Source organism: Bombina bombina, chromosome 2 (genome assembly GCF_027579735.1).
Source record: "Bombina bombina isolate aBomBom1 chromosome 2, aBomBom1.pri, whole genome shotgun sequence".
Classification (NCBI taxonomy): Eukaryota; Metazoa; Chordata; class Amphibia; order Anura; family Bombinatoridae; genus Bombina; species Bombina bombina.
The window spans coordinates 299,803,512-299,822,211 of NC_069500.1; the positions used below are offsets into that span (position 1 = coordinate 299,803,512).

Sequence of the window (18,700 nt, forward strand, 5' to 3'; positions counted from 1 at the left end):
TATTTAAATTAATTTAGCCCTTTTAGCACATGCACAGATCTTAACATGTTTTATGACACTTTAAGGCTCTGACCACATCAAATTGTGTAGTAGGCGTTCTTTAGCGTTGGAAGGATTTGGACACAGTAAAGAAACGATTATTTACCGATTAATATTCTCTGAAGACACCACTGTGAAACAAAGCAGATAAAGCCAAATCTGAACCTTTAAAGAACTAGCTGATAAAATTGTATGCAGTCCATCCTAAAGGAACTGAAGAATTCTGGGGATTCAAAAAAAAAAAAAAAAGTGACAGGGAAATCTCTAGAAGAATACCAAGAAAGTAAATTCTTTGTGACTGGCTTTCTGGCTTGTAGTAAAGTAAAGAAGAGATAATTGAATCTGAGTAACCTTCGTTTTAGAGTACTAGACGTTCAACCTCCACACCATCAAACTGGAGATCTGGATGACACAAAAGCCCTTGAGACAGCAGATCTTTCCTTAAGGGGAAAGCCCATGGAGTAAGAGATGACATATGGTCCACATACCAAGTTCTGCAAGGCCACGCCGGAGCTATGAGAATTACTAAAGCAGATTCCTATTTGATTCTGGAAATGACTCTTGGAAGAAGAACAAATGGAGGGAATAAATAGGCCAGTTGAAAATTCCAAGGGCAGACTAGAGCATCTATCATGTTAGCTCTTGATTCTCTTGACTTGGCGCAATAAACCGGAAGTTTGTTATTCAATTTGGACACCATTAGAGAACACGTCCTGATGAAGAGGCCATACTCCTGGATGAGCGGACTAACGATTTAGGGAATCTTACTCCCAAATGTTAACTCCTGGAATGTGAATGGCTGATAGGGTGCAGTGTTTTTTCTCTGCCCAAGACTGAATGTGAGATACCTCACACATAGCTAAGGGACTTTGAGTCCCTCTTTGATGATTGATGTACGCTAAGGCAGTGACGCCTGACTGAAACCAAATTAATTTTTCTTGCTTGAGAAGGGGCCAAGACTGAAGGGCCTCAAGAATCGTACGAAGTTCTAGAATGTTGATAGGTAACCTTACCTTCGGAGGTAACCATATTCCCTGCACCCTCTGCATACGCCAAACAGCCCTAAAACCCATCAGATTTGCATCCGTAGTGAGCATGGTCAAGGTAGGGCAAAGAAAAGACGCTCCAAGAGACAAATAGGGACTTTCCCTCCATCATGAGAGAGATAGTTTGACTGAAGAACTGAGATCTATCTGCTGTTCCAGTTAAAAACAATATTTTGACCAGTGTTGAAGCATGGGAAAGTGAAGGAGTCTGATACTGCCACCATAGGACCCACTACTTCCATACAATGTGCTACAGATTGAGAATGAGCAATCTGTAGGGAATGACAGGCAGCGGAAGATTGGTTCTGGAGATATCTGTGAGAAACAGACACATTTGAACAGAGTGTATTATCACTTACAGAAAAAAATAAACAAACACTCTTGTGGGTTGAGACGAGTAGCTTTTGGGCACATTGATTATCCATCCATGTTCTTAAAAGGAAAGAGACCATTCGGTGGGTATGAGCAGAAGCCAGATAAAGAGACAGAGCTTGGATCAAAATATTGTCCAAATAAGGATCAATGGAGATTACCTGAGCTCAGATCACTGCTAAGAGAGCCCCTAATACCTTCATGAAGATGTGTGGGGCTGTGGTCAAAAAGAAGGGGAAGGCAACAAATTGGTAATGTTTGTTGAGAAACACAAATTTCAAACTGAAAATGGTCTTTGAAAATTGGGATGTGCAGCTAAGCATCCTTTAAGTCTATGGTTGTCATAAATTGACCTTCCTGAACAAGAGGCAAAATGGTACTGATAGTTTATATTTTGAAGGAAGGTACAAAAACAATTTTTTTCAGAGTCTTTAGGTCCAGAATAGGACGGTAGGTGCCCTCCTTCTTTGGAGGAGTGAGACTTCTGGTTGGTAGGGGACTTCTGATCTTTAGGGGAGTGAAAGGAAAGTAAACTAATTCCTTATTTGTACTTCCCCTTAGATTTTTATCCTGAGGGAGAAAGGCTCCTTTTCCCCCAGTAACACTTAATAATAAAGTCCAACTCAGGTCCAAAAAGCATATTTCCTATGAAAGGAATTGAAAGTCTATTTTTAGAGGCCATATTCGCTGACCAAGATTTAAGCCATAAGGCTCTCCTTAATAACACCGCAATGGACTTGTTCTATACATCAATCTAAATAATGTCAAAGACTGCATCACAAAAAAAAATCATTGGCCATTTTAAAGGACCCTAATGCAGTTAACAACCTCTGAAGATTTTTTAGAAACCACTTGAGAAAGAGAATCACTCCAGAAGGATGCAGCTGTGGACATGCAGGCGATAGCCACTGTAGGTCTATGTTTAAGAGCTGTCTGAGAGAACAACTTTCTAAGTAAAGACTCAGATTTTATGTCCATCAAATCCCTGAAAGAAGAACTATCCTCCATAGGAATAGTAGTGTGTCTTGCTAAAGTAGAAATTGGCCTATCTACCTTACGGACTAGTTTCAAGGCTACCAAATTATTTTCTTAAAGTGGGTATATTTGTGTTGAACATGTTAGAGGGTGCATAGGGGATACCTGGCTTTTTCCAGTTATTTTCTATGTAATATGTAACCAAATCTGGCGCTTCAAAAGATTTAGGTACCTTGGGCAGAGCTTTAAAGACCTGATACAATTAATTTACAGGTTTGGAATCCTCAGGTTTAGGCTCTAATAAATCTAAGGTATTTATAACCTCCTGAAGCAGGAAATGGATATGCTCAACTTTAAAACTAAAGGTGGAATTCATTTCAGGTTCTGCAACTAGTTCAGATTCTTCAGAGGATATTTCACCCTCAGAACCCTCTGACAGGGACTCCGCAAAGTCAGAGCTTTGTAAAATAGATGGTAACTGACTGAGGTACAGGACCCTGTGCACCTCAGGTAGCAGAGACTATATCTCAAGATTTTCATTTGCGTTCAATTGGTTTGGGAATGAACCACAAAAATTGTCATAGTTCTCCTTTGGAGGGTCTGTCACATAGAGCTAAAATAAAGGCGCAATAACCTATGGTACAAACAGCTTATATCCACACCTTAGAGAGCAGAAACCCAATAAAATATTTTTATACGAGAGAGAGACAGAGACAGAGAGAGACGAGAAAGACACTCCTCAGGCTTCCCTTGTGCTCCCTTCCCAACCGCATCAATACTTTGCTGAACTGTTAACTGCTCAAGGCAGTTAACGGTTTTCTTAAAGAGACAACACATTTTTAAAAGATAAATAATAAAGTAACCCTGAGCTAAAAAAAAAAAAAGTTATCTGAGCTGCCATGGGGTATTAGAGTAGGGGAATAAAAGGGTTTCTGATCCCCCAGACCCCCAAATCCTAAGTTAAGCACATAGGTAAAGTGCCATGCATGAGGCTGTGAAATCCCCAACTATGTGGTACCTGTAAAATGGGATGTACTAGTGATCGCTCCTAGTCACCCCTCTACTGTGAATGCTGAGGCCTTCCTCCCTCACAGATTGCTGATCCAGCAGAGAGCCCATCCAGTGCAAGTAAATATACTACAGAGGATACATATGGATATACTTGCAACCCCTCAGGTGAAGACTAAGAGACAGGGTCCTCACGACGCCTGAGGGCAGTTATGACAGCAAAAGCACTGCAGTGCCATACCATAGATATTCCTTAACCCTTGCTGCACTCAGAATCTTGTAGAAGTCGTGAGCAAATCCACCCTAAGTGAAGCTGAGAAGTGGTACTGGGTCTAAAATAAGGTCTGGAGTCCCAAGAATGAGAATAGAAAATAAAAAACATAAAAAAAAACTTGCTTGCAGAGCACCTCTCTCCTCGGAGGCCAAGAACTAACTGAGAGGGGTTCTTGACCTCCATCTGGTGGAGGGAAATATATCCACCTATGGACTCATCATCTTACAAAAGAATTAAATGTTTCAAAGGGACACAATTCCAAATAAATTAATTAATTTATTAATTAAAATAAAACAAACATTGCAGGATATACTGTATATCTTATAATAACTAATTTAGCTGTAAAATAGCTTTGAAATTTGTACTTGTCCCACACTCCTTAGAGAGGCTTGAGCTCCAACTTCACATTTAAAAAAGCATTAAACTGGTACGGTAGCGTTGTTACTGCTTGCTATGCTATTTTTTCCCATGTGCCTGCAGCTCTCATTACAGATGCGGGTTGGTGAAGCTCCGCCTCTTTAAATTGGGTGCTACCATCTAGGAACACATGTATTTTAACACTCTGTAACAGAAGTGGTGCTATGCTGTAGGCTTTTTAAACAGCTGTACCTTGTACTTCTGATTAGCTTGCACGATAAAGAGTGGAAGCTTTACATTGTTATACAATTTAAAAGTAACAGCAGATATATGAAAAAGACCACATTAATAATATAGAGTAATAAATCCACTGCAAAAAATGTATAGCTCCTACTCTGTGTTGTGCACACTAAAATACAGCAAGTCAAAAAGACAACGTCACTGATCTGTGAACGTGCTTTTTTTTTTTTTTTACAGTGTGAGACTTAAAGAGACAGTATACACCAATTTTCATATAACTGCATGTAATAGACACTACTATTAAGAATAATATGCACATATACTGATCTAAAAATCCAGTATAAAACAGTTTAAAAACTTACTTAGAATCTCCCAGTTTAGCTCTGTTTAAAAGGTAGCTGGAACACCCACTGCAAGTGGGAAATAGCAGACACTCCCCCTCCCCTTGCATATGAAAAGACCCTTTACACAAACAGGAAAAAGCTGGAGTAGGTATACGTCAGTATTCTCCTGAAACTTTGGGGCTTGGTTAGGAGTCAAAATCAGAGCAATGTTATTTAAAAAAAGCAAAACTATACCTTTTTCTTTTTTTTAAAAAAAAAAACAAAACAAAAAAAAACCTGGACCATCTACACAAAACATTTATGCAAAGAATAATCTAGTGTAAAATGTCCCTTTATGTTCCAAGATGACAGAGCTTAACTAACCCACATTTGTAAGGGGTTAAAATAAGAGAGCTAAGTATAGGCATAGGAGGAAAAAAACAACAGCATGAGTAGTAGTAACAAACTAACCATGCTGCTGTAGCTGGGCCAGCAGTTTATAATAGGATATTAAGCAAATCTTGCTTTTGTGTAAAAACTGTGCCTGTATCCCATTCTCTAGAGAGACCAAAAAGCAAATTCTTCAACCTATGTATTTTGTAAAATGCTGCAAATTAACTAAACCAGCTATGGCATTGCTTAGAGCAGTGAAACTCACTTACACCTAGCCCTAATTGGACACAATTAAGGGAGATAAAAACCTTCACTGATCTGTAAAACTCTAATCATTTTAAAAAATATTAGTTTTTATTTTATTAAATTTTTTTTTTTTTTTTTTTTTTTTGTAACTAAAACCTGTTTAAATTGGAAGGGAGAGCTGAAAATGCAGGCTGTATGTCCGTTTCATTGGCTGATAGGGAAAACTCTTAAAGCTGTAGTGGAGGACAGGAACAACCTTCTGCCTACAATGCAACAATAATAGACCTACTTGTTTCTTTTCTTGAGCAGTCCTTAAATCTAACACCACATATCCAACGGATTCTTTTGCAGATGTTAATGTATCCAAGGCAAAACACTGAAGCTTAATAGGGGTTCGCTGTAATCTGTAAAAGGAATAAAGAACAAATTAATGGTTAGCAGGTGCCCCCTCAATATATAACATTTTAACCTTTTTAATGTTACATTTCTGCCTTGTTCAATGGTGCACAAACTCACTGTTACACATGTGCCTGTGCACATGTTTGTCTATTAATATATGTACCTGGTTATACATTATATATGTGAATGTGATTTATATGTACTTCTGATTTATATGTACTTCTGATTTATATGTACTTCTGATTTATATGTACTTCTGATTTATATGTACTTCTGATTCGGATAGAGAGAGATATAGATAGATAGATATGTTACTTTGCTCGTGACCATTGGAGCCAATTGTACATTCTGGCTCTTTATAGTAATTGTACACCTTATCAAGGGATACCAATCTGTCATTTTGTGATCCTGTTTGGCTCTGGTTGCCATCTGTGTACAGTTTGTCTCACTGTTACACTTGTGAGTCATCTTTCCTTGTATGTATGCTTAACCCCTTAATGACCACAGCACTTTTCCATTTTCTGTCCGTTTGGGACCAAAGCTATTTTTACATTTCTGCGGTGTTTGTGTTTAGCTGTAATTTTCCTCTTACTCATTTACTGTACCCACACATATTATATACCGGTTTGTTCTCGCCATTAAATGAACTTTCTAAAGATACCATTATTTTCATCATATCTTATAATTTACTATATATATATATATATATATATATATATATATATATATATATATATATATATATATATATATATATATATATATATATATATGAGAAAAGAAGAAAAGTGTGCATGTGGCGCAAACAGGAGAAACCTGATCCTAAAAATTCTTAAGAAGAGGATAGTAGTAATTAAATGCAGCCCCAATCTATCTACCCTAGAGAGATGGTCCCTAAACCCTCCAACTAGGGTAAAAGAAAATGATAGAAAAGGTAGGGCGCAAATAAAATAAAATGTTTATAATATATATTAAAATTGGCTATTATTCTGTAAAAAAATATATATATAAAAAATGTCGCTTGTAAGATCAGTCTAATATATCCAATATCCTTATAGTAGATATATAGTTACTGAACACAAATCCAATGCAATAAAACAAAATAGTAGGGAGACAGTAAATAGTTAACCTATTTTGCTAGTAATACATAGTAAGTATTATAAAACACACAATACAATCTAAACACTTCGTGCAAAACACATATTAAAAGTTTGTATAATATACAGTGGATGATCTTATTAAAAAATAAAAAGGTAATAAAAATAAAAATAAAAATATATGCTATATATAAGAGATGAATTATATCAGAAAAACTGCCTTTAATCCAAGAAGCAGATATCTTAAGGGGTGTCTACTTACACTCCTTTACCTCAATCAGTATGAGGTAAGTGCCGCGCAGTATGAGTAGAAAACTCCCTTGAATCACCAGCTGTGTAGAGTATAGGATGATCACTTGCAGGACTGCAGTCAGAGTACTTGTCTTTGTGGGGATAAAACAAACCCCTTTCACCAGATGGCTTTACTTGCACTGACTTGCTGCAGACAAACTAAGTCACAAGCAGGACACTCCAATCTCTGACTGCTTCTCAGGTGTGCATGAAATGGTGGTTGGGTTCAGGTTGGAGGAGGATACTCCTAACTAAGACTACCTGCTGGGTAATAGAAGCACATTGACAGTCAGTGATTGACTGAAACAAGCAGCAGCCTATGCGTAGCTCCTTAGTCCGCAGACTCCACCCACAAGACGACTCACAAGGCACAGTTACACTCATGCAACTGCTGCACCTGCCTTGTGAGTCGTCTTGTGGGTGGAGTCTGCGGACTAAGGAGCTACGCATAGGCTGCTGCTTGTTTCAGTCAATCACTGACTGTCAATGTGCTTCTATTACCCAGCAGGTAGTCTTAGTTAGGAGTATCCTCCTCCAACCTGAACCCAACCACCATTTCATGCACACCTGAGAAGCAGTCAGAGATTGGAGTGTCCTGCTTGTGACTTAGTTTGTCTGCAGCAAGTCAGTGCAAGTAAAGCCATCTGGTGAAAGGGGTTTGTTTTATCCCCACAAAGACAAGTACTCTGACTGCAGTCCTGCAAGTGATCATCCTATACTCTACACAGCTGGTGATTCAAGGGAGTTTTCTACTCATACTGCGCGGCACTTACCTCATACTGATTGAGGTAAAGGAGTGTAAGTAGACACCCCTTAAGATATCTGCTTCTTGGATTAAAGGCAGTTTTTCTGATATAATTCATCTCTTATATATAGCATATATTTTTATTTTTATTTTTATTACCTTTTTATTTTTTAATAAGATCATCCACTGTATATTATACAAACTTTTAATATGTGTTTTGCACGAAGTGTTTAGATTGTATTGTGTGTTTTATAATACTTACCATGTATTACTAGCAAAATAGGCTAACTATTTACTGTCTCCCTACTATTTTGTTTTATTGCATTGGATTTGTGTTCAGTAACTATATATCTACTATAAGGATATTGGATATATTAGACTGATCTTACAAGCGACATTTTTTATATATATATATATATATATATATATATATATATATATATATATATATATATTTTTTTTTTTTTACAGAATAATAGCCAATTTTAAAATATATTATAAACATTTATTTTATTTGCGCCCTACCTTTTCTATCATTTTCTCTTTTCCTATATATATATATATATATATATATATATAAATAAATATGAAAAAAAACACACTTTTTCTAACTTTGACCCCCAAAATCTGCTACACATCTACAACCACCAAAAAACATCCATGCTAAATAGTTTCTAAATTTTGTCCTGAGTTTAGAAATACCCAATGTTTACATGTTATTTGGTTTTTTTTGCAAGTTATAGGGCAATAAATACAATTTAGCGCTAGTTACATTGGAACACCGACATCTGTCAGGAATCCCTGAATATCCCTTGACATGTATATATTTTATTTTAGAAGACATCCCAAAGTATGGATCTAGGCCCATTTTGGTATATTTCATGCCACCATTTCACCGCCAAATGCGATCATTTATTTATTTTTTAGCATATTTACATATGCTGCTGTGTAGGATCCCCCCCCCTTAGCCCCCAACCTCCCTTATGCCCCAAACAGCTCTCTAACCCTCCCCCTCTGCCTTATTGGGAGCCATCTTAGGTACTGGCAGTGTGCCAGTACCCAGTTAAGAAAAAAAAAAAAGTGTTTTTTTTTTTAATTTTTCTTTTTTTTTTTTCTGTAGTGTAGCTTCCCCCCCACCCCCTGCCAGATCAGGATCGCTTCCACAGACCGACGACGTAAAGGGTACGTCCTCGGTCGTTAAGGGTAATGTTTTGGAGGACGTACCCTGCACGTCGTCGGTCGTTAAGGGGTTACAGGGACATTCCAGCCAAAATTGCAATGGACAATAGAAGCATTTTTACAATATACATGTATTTGCAAAAATACTTATAGTTAAAACTATTGCTAACCTAAGTAACCTGATAATGACGCAATATGTTAATTGCTGATATAATACAAGCCCCACGTGCGCACTGAGAATATCCATGTGTGCTTCACATGCACATGCTAAAACATTGATAACTTTTACTAGAAACATTTTTGCCAATATGTGTATTTTAAATGTGTGTCTATTCAATAATGTAATTCATCTATGTACATTTTAGTTTTGACCTGAATGTCCCTTTAAGTGTCTGTATTTTCTAAATTATATAGGAGTAACTACAAGAAAGATATGTGAAAGCCTTAAAGAAACAGTCTACATCAGAATTTGTATTGTTTAAAAAGAAAGAATCCCTTTATTACCCAATTCCTCAGTTTTGCATAACCAACAGTTATTTTTTCAGTTCTTTTTGACAGACTTGCATTTTAGCCAATTAGTGCCGACTCCTAGGTAACTCCACATGCGTGAGCACAATGTTCTTATATAGCAAACATGAACTAATGCACTTTAGTTGTGAAAAACTGTCAAAATGAATTCAGATAAGAGGTGGCCTTCAAGGTTTAGCTTTCAACTAAGAATACCAAAAGAACAAAGCAAACATGATGATAAAAGTAAATGGAAAGTTATTTAAAATGACATGTCCTATATGAATCATGAAAGTTTATTTTTGACTAGACTGTCCTATTAACCAACACAAATCTAATATTAGATGTAAAGATATGTAAGCTCCTGTTCATGGTCATTTTATACAGGCTGGATATCATGTTAACCAATGAATATGGCAAAACAAAATGATGATATAGATGTGGCCAGAAGGGTAATAGGGATTACTCAACAAAAGCAGCCCGGAAATTTTTAAAATAAGCTTTATACATATCCGCAAAACAATCCTAGCGGAGCTATAGTCCAACTAGATTTATACTTCAACTGCTTTAGCAGGCACTGAGAAGCATTTTACCTGTAGAAATTAAAAGATTTAGCTAACATTATTGATGTATTCTGCATAGTTTAAAAGGGATAGGAAAGCCAAAACAATTTGCAATTGAAAGTATGTTTAAAATATGCTGCTTTAACCTTTTTCATACATTTAAATCAGCGCCAAGTTTACATGCCCTGCTTTTAAGTAGCTATAGCAGTGCACAGATAATACTTTCCTATCAGTGCCCTCATTTGCGCAAAGGCTGGCAGATTTTTATGTTTTATTTATTTATTTAAAAAGCAGCCTTTTCTGAACACTAACAGATGCTGCATGATACTATGTTGGTGTTGTACATCTAAGAACACTACTAAGGTTTATGTTCCTTTAAAATACCTTGTAAAACATATTAAGACCAGTAAGTACAAACCGATATTTAATTCATGTTCAGATACTATTAAAGCTTTTTTGCTAGACCCTGCTCCCAAGGCTAGTTGACGGTCTAAAAATGATAACTTAACATAACAATGTAACACATTAAAGTGCAATTCAAAAAAGGAACATGCAAGGGACATAGAAGTGCTCCAGAGCAGCAATGCACTACGGGGACCTAGCTAAACACATCTGGTGACCAAATGACAAGAGGCATATGTACATAGCCACCAATCACCAGTTAACTCCCAGTAGTACACTGTTGCTCCTAAGCATACCTAGGTATGTTTTTCAGCCAAACATTGCATTGCAACAAAGTAAATTTTGTGGTAGTATACCTGTGCTGATGAAGGGCTTTCCTATCAATTTCCCAGGCTAACTCTGTAGCAAACTGTGGTTGATCCAGATGTGGCACTGGATCTGTAGATAACTGTTCACCATCAAACTTTGCTTCTACAATAAGCATATGTCTGGAGCGCTTCGGAAAATGGCGACCTAAACAGAACAGGAGGCCAAAGTATGAAATATTTTATACACACATTTGAGGGAGAAACTTGTATTACAATACGTTTGGTTTTAATTAGACAGGGTAGATTTCAGACATACCACCTGCTGAATTACATATGGCATGCTATAGCCGCTCCTTGATTAGCTACTAAATCTTGTCACTTTGCAGTGTTCTCCCCAGGACCTTTTTTAGCAGGTGCACCACCCGACTGATTTTATTGACCACCCAGCTAAAATTTTAGCCAATATTAAGCTAAAATGAGCTAATATTACAAATGTTCTATTTTTATTGCATAGATTATCAGTAAATATATTTATGTTAAATTTCTGTGGAGAATACGGCAATATGTGGGAAATCCTCCTCTGCCGAGTGTGGTCATGCTGTGGTGATATTTTTTAAAAACAAATCTTCATTATTTCCATCTTGAATTTAAATAGATATAAAGAAAAGGGTGGACATTGTTAGAGCACTCAAAAGAGAAATAATCATATAAGTATAATAAGGGAAAAACATAAGGTAGGAAGGTTGCCAAGGGGATAAACAAATTAAAACTGAACGTTTATTAACTATATACTAAATATTGGGTAGTCTAACAGTGTAGTGAGTGCATAAAACTTAGATTAAAAACTGAGAAAGAGAGTACCAGCAGACTTGTGTACCAATATGTGATTATGTATCAACAAAAACTATTGCAAGTCAATCTGGCTACAAGTTAGCAGATTGCTATGTGGAGAGAATAATAAAGTAACGTAATATTGCCAAATTAGTATATGAACAAAATTAACGAGTAAAGCTGATTCAGTATGGTGTACACTAAAAATAGGCTCATGGATTGTACAAACGCTATCTGAAAATGAGGATTGACCTCAAACAACAAAATTTACTACCTAAGTACAATACTGGAGCAGTGTACATCAAACTAAGAGAGCTGACAAATTCAATTAAACAGATGGTCACAGTGGCCCTTGAAATATGTATATTGTTAATATCAGTATATTGAACCTGCTAACATCATATTAGTTATTCAAGAGTGCAAAATAAAAGTAGCTGGTCTCTAGAGACGCCTGATGTGCATTTCGCCTCAACCGGCTTTAGCCTTTGATAAAGCCGGTTGCGGCGAAATGCGCATCAGGCGTCTCTAGAGACCAGCTACTTTTATTTTGCACTCTTGAATAACTAGTTAAAAACAAAACCTTCACTTACATGTTCCCAAGACTTCCTACAGTAAATGCCATATGTATATATACAGTATACGCTAATAAGCTCCTACAATATGTCAACAGCTCACATATCTAGTCTGAACTGCTAATAGGTCAGTGATGGTCAGAACAATGTTACAAACTATTTCCCATCTAATTTATAGCCCTTCATTCTGACCAGTAGGGGAGTTAAAGAAGTGCAATATGAATGATGTCAAGTGACATTTCTGGGACTTACTGCCCTAATACATTTTGTAAAGCCTAAACATTTTACCAAACTACATTTACCATGAAGTGCACACCTACTCTCTGACTCTCCCTGATCCTCCTATATGTGTATAATTTGGCACACATTATAAATTATTATTGAAATATAAAAGCTACTCAGCAGTGGCTGGCAGGTGGAATATACTTTTTACAAAAAAACATTATAAACAAGATATGGGGTGGGACCCTTATAAGAGGGTGGAGCAGGTTACACTAAAGTTAAGTAATTTTGCAGATTTTTTGAAATTTTATAAAAAAAAAAAAAAACTAATTTTTTTTTTTTTTTACTAATATTTACAAACTAGTTTTTTTTTTTTTAAACAACGTTTTACCTTAATTGACCCTTCTATAATATGCACATAACTTAAAATGTTTCATGGCACTTTAGATTTGTTTCTAATAACTTAGATGAAAGGGCAGATTTGCATGAAGGGCAAATCTCTACCCCATGACTTTGTATAGGAGGGTAGACTCCTCAAGGGAGGTGTAAGTAGAAGTCTGTATACTAAAGAAATAGTGCATCTTAGAGGGACAGAAGAACTGCATTTTTTAAAGGGGAATTTAGATCTCATAAGTTCTTGTTTATGTGGGTGGGTAGATAAAAAGTTATTGAGTTGATAGCAACAAAAGCAATGTTTATAGAACCCATTACCAAAGTGCTCAATTTGTTGCTTACTTAAAACCCCTTAATGACCACAATGTACCCAGTATGTCACTGGTCGTTAAGGGTTTTTTCAGGACATAATAGCACAAGTCTAGCAAGAACACACTATTAATGCACTCCCTCCAGCAGACTTTGTGGAATAGAGCAGTCTCAACGCTGGTGGCAAGACCGCGCTATAAAACAATCAAGTCCCAAAAAAGGCCAGTGACATACAGGGTACGTCGCTGGTCCTTAAGGGGTTAAAAGTTTACCTTCCTCAAACAGGAGGTAAATAGGTAACCGGAGGTGAACATCTTTCGTACCTGATTGAATGAGATTGGGGCCCTGGTGTAAGGTTTGTGTTTAATAGGTTAGGGGTCAAGGGTAAGATTTGAACCCAGCCAACCAAACGTATGATTCCAAAAATAATGGGGTCTAATGATTGATTTAGTTTGTGCATTTTTCACTAATTAACTTTTCAACAAAAAAAAAAAAGCTGTTTAGAGATACCTGTTTAATTTTCAGCCAAAACACCAATGTGGACCAAATGAATACCGATTATGGTGGCCATGTAGACTCTTAATTACAGGGATGAATAAAAGTTCTGCAACCACCACTGGAAGCCAAGGAGTTAGTATATTGGAAATTGTATTGAAAAGTGATCACACACACCAGTCACTTCCCCCTGTATACTACACGCAGTGATCACACACACACACACCAGTCACTTCCCCCTGTATACTACACACAGAGCTCACACACCAGGCACTCCCACCTGTATATTACACAGAGCTCACACACCAGGCGCTTCCCCCTGTATACTACACACAGAGCTCACACACCAGGCACTCCCACCTGTATATTACACACAGAGCTCACACACCAGGCGCTTCCACCTGTATATTACACCCAGTGATCTCACACACACACCAGTCACTTCCCCCTGTATATTACACCCAGTGATCTCACACACACACCAGTCACTTCCCCCTGTATACTACACGCAGTGATCTCACACACACACCAGTCACTTCCCCCTGTATACTACACACAGAGCTCACACACCAGGCACTTCCACCTGTATATTACACACAGAGCTCACACACCAGGCGCTTCCACCTGTATATTACACACAGAGCTCACACACCAGGCGCTTCCACCTGCATATTACACACAGAGCTCACACACCAGGCGCTTCCACCTGCATATTACACACAGAGCTCACACACCAGGCACTTCCACCTGTATATTACACACAGAGCTCACACACCAGGCGCTTCCACCTGTATATTACACACAGAGCTCACACACCAGGCGCTTCCACCTGTATATTACACACAGAGCTCACACACCAGGCGCTTCCACCTGTATATTACACAGAGCTCACACACCAGGCACTTCCACCTGTATATTACACACAGAGCTCACACACCAGGCGCTTCCACCTGTATATTACACACAGAGCTCACACACCAGGCACTTCCACCTGTATATTACACACTGTAAGATTCTATAATGACTTATCTTAAATAGGATCGCAACTGCCGGAGCTGTTACTTTTAAAATGTATCACTCTAAGCAACAGACTATTGTATTAGCATAGGCTGTGTTCTTTCAGAGTGAGATTTTATCAAATGACACTTTGGTCAATAACGAGGGATATGACAACTAATGATTTAGCAATACTGCTATTCGTGAAAAAAGAAATTGTTACTTTCACTCTCAATGTAACAGGCAGTGTTATGGCTTTGAACTCTCTCTTAATAATCCTGTGTGCAAGTGTGAGGCCTTGTGATGTGCAGCTGCTGACAGGCTTCAGTGACTCCTTCTGTGTAGCCAGGAACTAGCGCAGTGAAACTTGAATCCGCAGGTAGAGGCGTGACTGACTGCAGGGGAATTCCCTTTCGGTGACGTCACACTAGCACCGTAGCGCTGTAACGGAGGCGGCTTCCAAATAACTTATCTCCGATTCCCCAAAAAGTGGAAGGTATGAGGATGTTATAGCAAAGTCCGTGTGTACTAAGAGCGTAAGCTGAAAATTAACTCACTTGATAGTACCCGTGTAAGTTCCGGTAGCTCCCAGATTGTAAGTAACTTAAGCAGTGTGAATATCCTCAGTAGAGAAAGCAGAAAGGAACTGCAGTTAGCAGGCAGTGTAACCGTATGGAATCCGAGAGATCAATTAGGCAAGTTTGTAGGTATATAGCAATTCTGGTACTGTGTGAGGAAGCAGAGCAATAATAACCCAGATGGGACTGGTATTTGTAATCCAATGCTTGTATATTATCTGTATTCAATTTCCATGAAAAAAGGTACTCTTTTAAGAACTGAGCAAACAGCTTAGCTGTAGTGAACACAATAACTAAGCACTTGTTTGGGGCGGAGACATGACTTAAATACAGGTGTGTGAAGGTGAGCTGCAGTAGCAAGGAAAACCAGGAATGGAATCCTTACACACACAGAGCTCACACACACCAGGCGCTCCCACCTGTATATGACACACAGAGCTCACACACACCAGGCGCTCCCACCTGTATATGACACACAGAGCTCACACACACCAGGCGCTCCCACCTGTATATGACACACAGAGCTCACACACACCAGGCGCTCCCACCTGTATATGACACACAGAGCTCACACACACCAGGCGCTCCCACCTGTATATGACACACAGAGCTCACACACACCAGTCGCTCCCACCTGTATATGACACACAGAGCTCACACACACCAGGCGCTCCCACCTGTATATGACACACAGAGCTCACACACACCAGGCGCTCCCACCTGTATATGACACACAGAGCTCACACACACCAGGCGCTCCCACCTGTATATGACACACAGAGCTCACACACACCAGGCACTCCCACCTGTATATGACACACAGAGCTCACACACACCAGGCACTCCCACCTGTATATGACACACAGAGCTCACACACACCAGGCACTCCCACCTGTATATGACACACAGAGCTCACTCCCACCTGTATATTACACACAGAGCTCACACACACCAGGCACTCCCACCTGTATATTACACACAGAGCTCACACACACCAGGCACTCCCACCTGTATATTACACACAGAGCTCACACACACCAGGCACTCCCACCTGTATATTACACACAGAGCTCACACACACCAGGCACTCCCACCTGTATATTACACACAGAGCTCACACACACCAGGCACTCCCACCTGTATATTACACACAGAGCTCACACACACCAGGCACTCCCACCTGTATATTACACACACCAGGCACTCCCACCTGTATATTACACAGTGATCACACACCAGGCACTCCCACCTGTATATTACACAGTGATCACACACCAGGCACTTCCACCTGTATATTACACAGTGATCACACACCAGGCACTTCCACCTGTATATTACACAGTGATCACACACCAGGCACTTCCACCTGTATATTACACAGTGATCACACACCAGGCACTTCCACCTGTATATTACACAGTGATCACACACCAGGCACTTCCACCTGTATATTACACAGTGATCACACACCAGGCACTTCCACCTGTATATTACACAGTGATCACACACCAGGCACTTCCACCTGTATATTACACAGTGATCACACACCAGGCACTTCCACCTGTATATTACACAGTGATCACACACCAGGCACTTCCACCTGTATATTACACAGTGATCACACACCAGGCACTTCCACCTGTATATTACACAGTGATCACATACCAGGCACTCCCACCTGTATATTACACAGAGCTCACACACCAGGCGCTTCCACCTGTATACTACACACAGAGCTCACACACCAGGCGCTTCCACCTGTATACTACACAAAGAGCTCACACACCAGGCGCTTCCACCTGTATATTACACACAGAGCTCACACACCAGGCGCTTCCACCTGTATATTACACACAGAGCTCACACACCAGGCACTTCCACCTGTATATTACACAGTGATCACACACCAGGCACTTCCACCTGTATATTACACAGTGATCACATACCAGGCACTTCCACAGTGATCACATACCAGGCACTTCCACCTGTATATTACACTGTGATCATATACCAGGCACATCCACCTGTATATTACACAGTGATCACATAGCAGGCACATCCACCTGTATATTACACAGTGATCACATAGCAGGCACATCCACCTGTATATTACACAGTGATCACATAGCAGGCACATCCACCTGTATATTACACAGTGATCACATAGCAGGCACATCCACCTGTATATTACACAGTGATCACATAGCAGGCACATCCACCTGTATATTACACAGTGATCATATACCAGGCACATCCACCTGTATATTACACAGTGATCATATACCAGGCACATCCACCTGTATATTACACAGTGATCATATACCAGGCACATCCACCTGTATATTACACAGTGATCACATAGCAGGCACATCCACCTGTATATTACACAGTGATCACATAGCAGGCACATCCACCTGTATATTACACAGTGATCACATAGCAGGCACATCCACCTGTATATTACACAGTGATCACATAGCAGGCACATCCACCTGTATATTACACAGTGATCACATAGCAGACACATCCACCTGTATATTACACAGTGATCACATAGCAGGCACATCCACCTGTATATTACACAGTGATCACATAGCAGGCACATCCACCTGTATATTACACAGTGATCACATAGCAGGCACATCCACCTGTATATTACACAGTGATCACATAGCAGGCACATCCACCTGTATATTACACAGTGATCATATACCAGGCACATCCACCTGTATATTACACAGTGATCACATAGCAGGCACCCGCCTGTACACAACAGATTAATTACATACTCAGCTGTGATAATGCCTAACCCCTGTTACGGTGATCGAATATACAACTGTGATCGAATATACAGCTGTGATGAACACAGACACCTCCACCAGTGTACTTCCCCTATATACTGCAAATGACTGACGAAAATTATAGATACAAAAGATAGAATTATAAAAACAAAGATAGTTACCCTCTGGGATGGAGACAACGATTAATAACTGATCCGTCTTGTAGCCCATATCGCTGTAGAATTAAAGACAACCAGATAATTACACCGCAATATTATACAAGCTAGAGGCTCAGCGCCTCCGTGTCAATCCAAGCAAGCAAAACACTGTCAACCGCCGACATTGGGTTCCTTGCCGCTACTCTCCAAATCTAAACATCGGCTAGCTCCACCCATGGCTACGGGACTACTTCCTCCTAGCAACTACATTACGGCCCAATCACAGAACCCGGCGGGTTAAAGAGAGGGAGAAGTGATTCTGAATGCTGTCTAACTGACGGATGCTGGGAACGTCGTGATGACGTAATACGGTGTCTCAAATAATAACTCGTGGAGGCTTCTGTTTCTAGTTTCGCCTTATTAAGTAGAAACTGTTCTAACGAGGATGCGGCTGTCCCGAGCTTTTTAATTGGCTAGCTACATTTGTTAGGCGTAACATATGGCACCCTACCTGTAAAATTCTCAGACACAAACACAATTAGAGGGGTAATAGTAACATTTGGGATTTGGGGCGAGTCTTAACTACAAATATTATAGGAGAG

The 18,700-nt window shown here is 39.2% G+C and overlaps 1 protein-coding gene across 1 annotated transcript in view; it reads right to left on the bottom strand.

Moving 5' to 3' along the window:
• CEP120 (centrosomal protein 120) overlaps positions 1-18,367 on the bottom strand; it is a 340,556-nt gene extending 322,189 nt beyond the window's left edge. Inside the window, exons 1-3 of the mRNA XM_053701613.1 lie at positions 18,123-18,367; positions 10,813-10,969; positions 5,563-5,677 (exon numbers count right to left, since the gene is read on the bottom strand). Coding sequence (XP_053557588.1) covers positions 5,563-5,677; positions 10,813-10,969; positions 18,123-18,171 — 321 coding nt within the window. The 5' untranslated portion in view covers positions 18,172-18,367. The remainder of the gene's footprint in view (positions 1-5,562; positions 5,678-10,812; positions 10,970-18,122) is intronic.
• Positions 18,368-18,700: the final 333 nt, after the last annotated feature.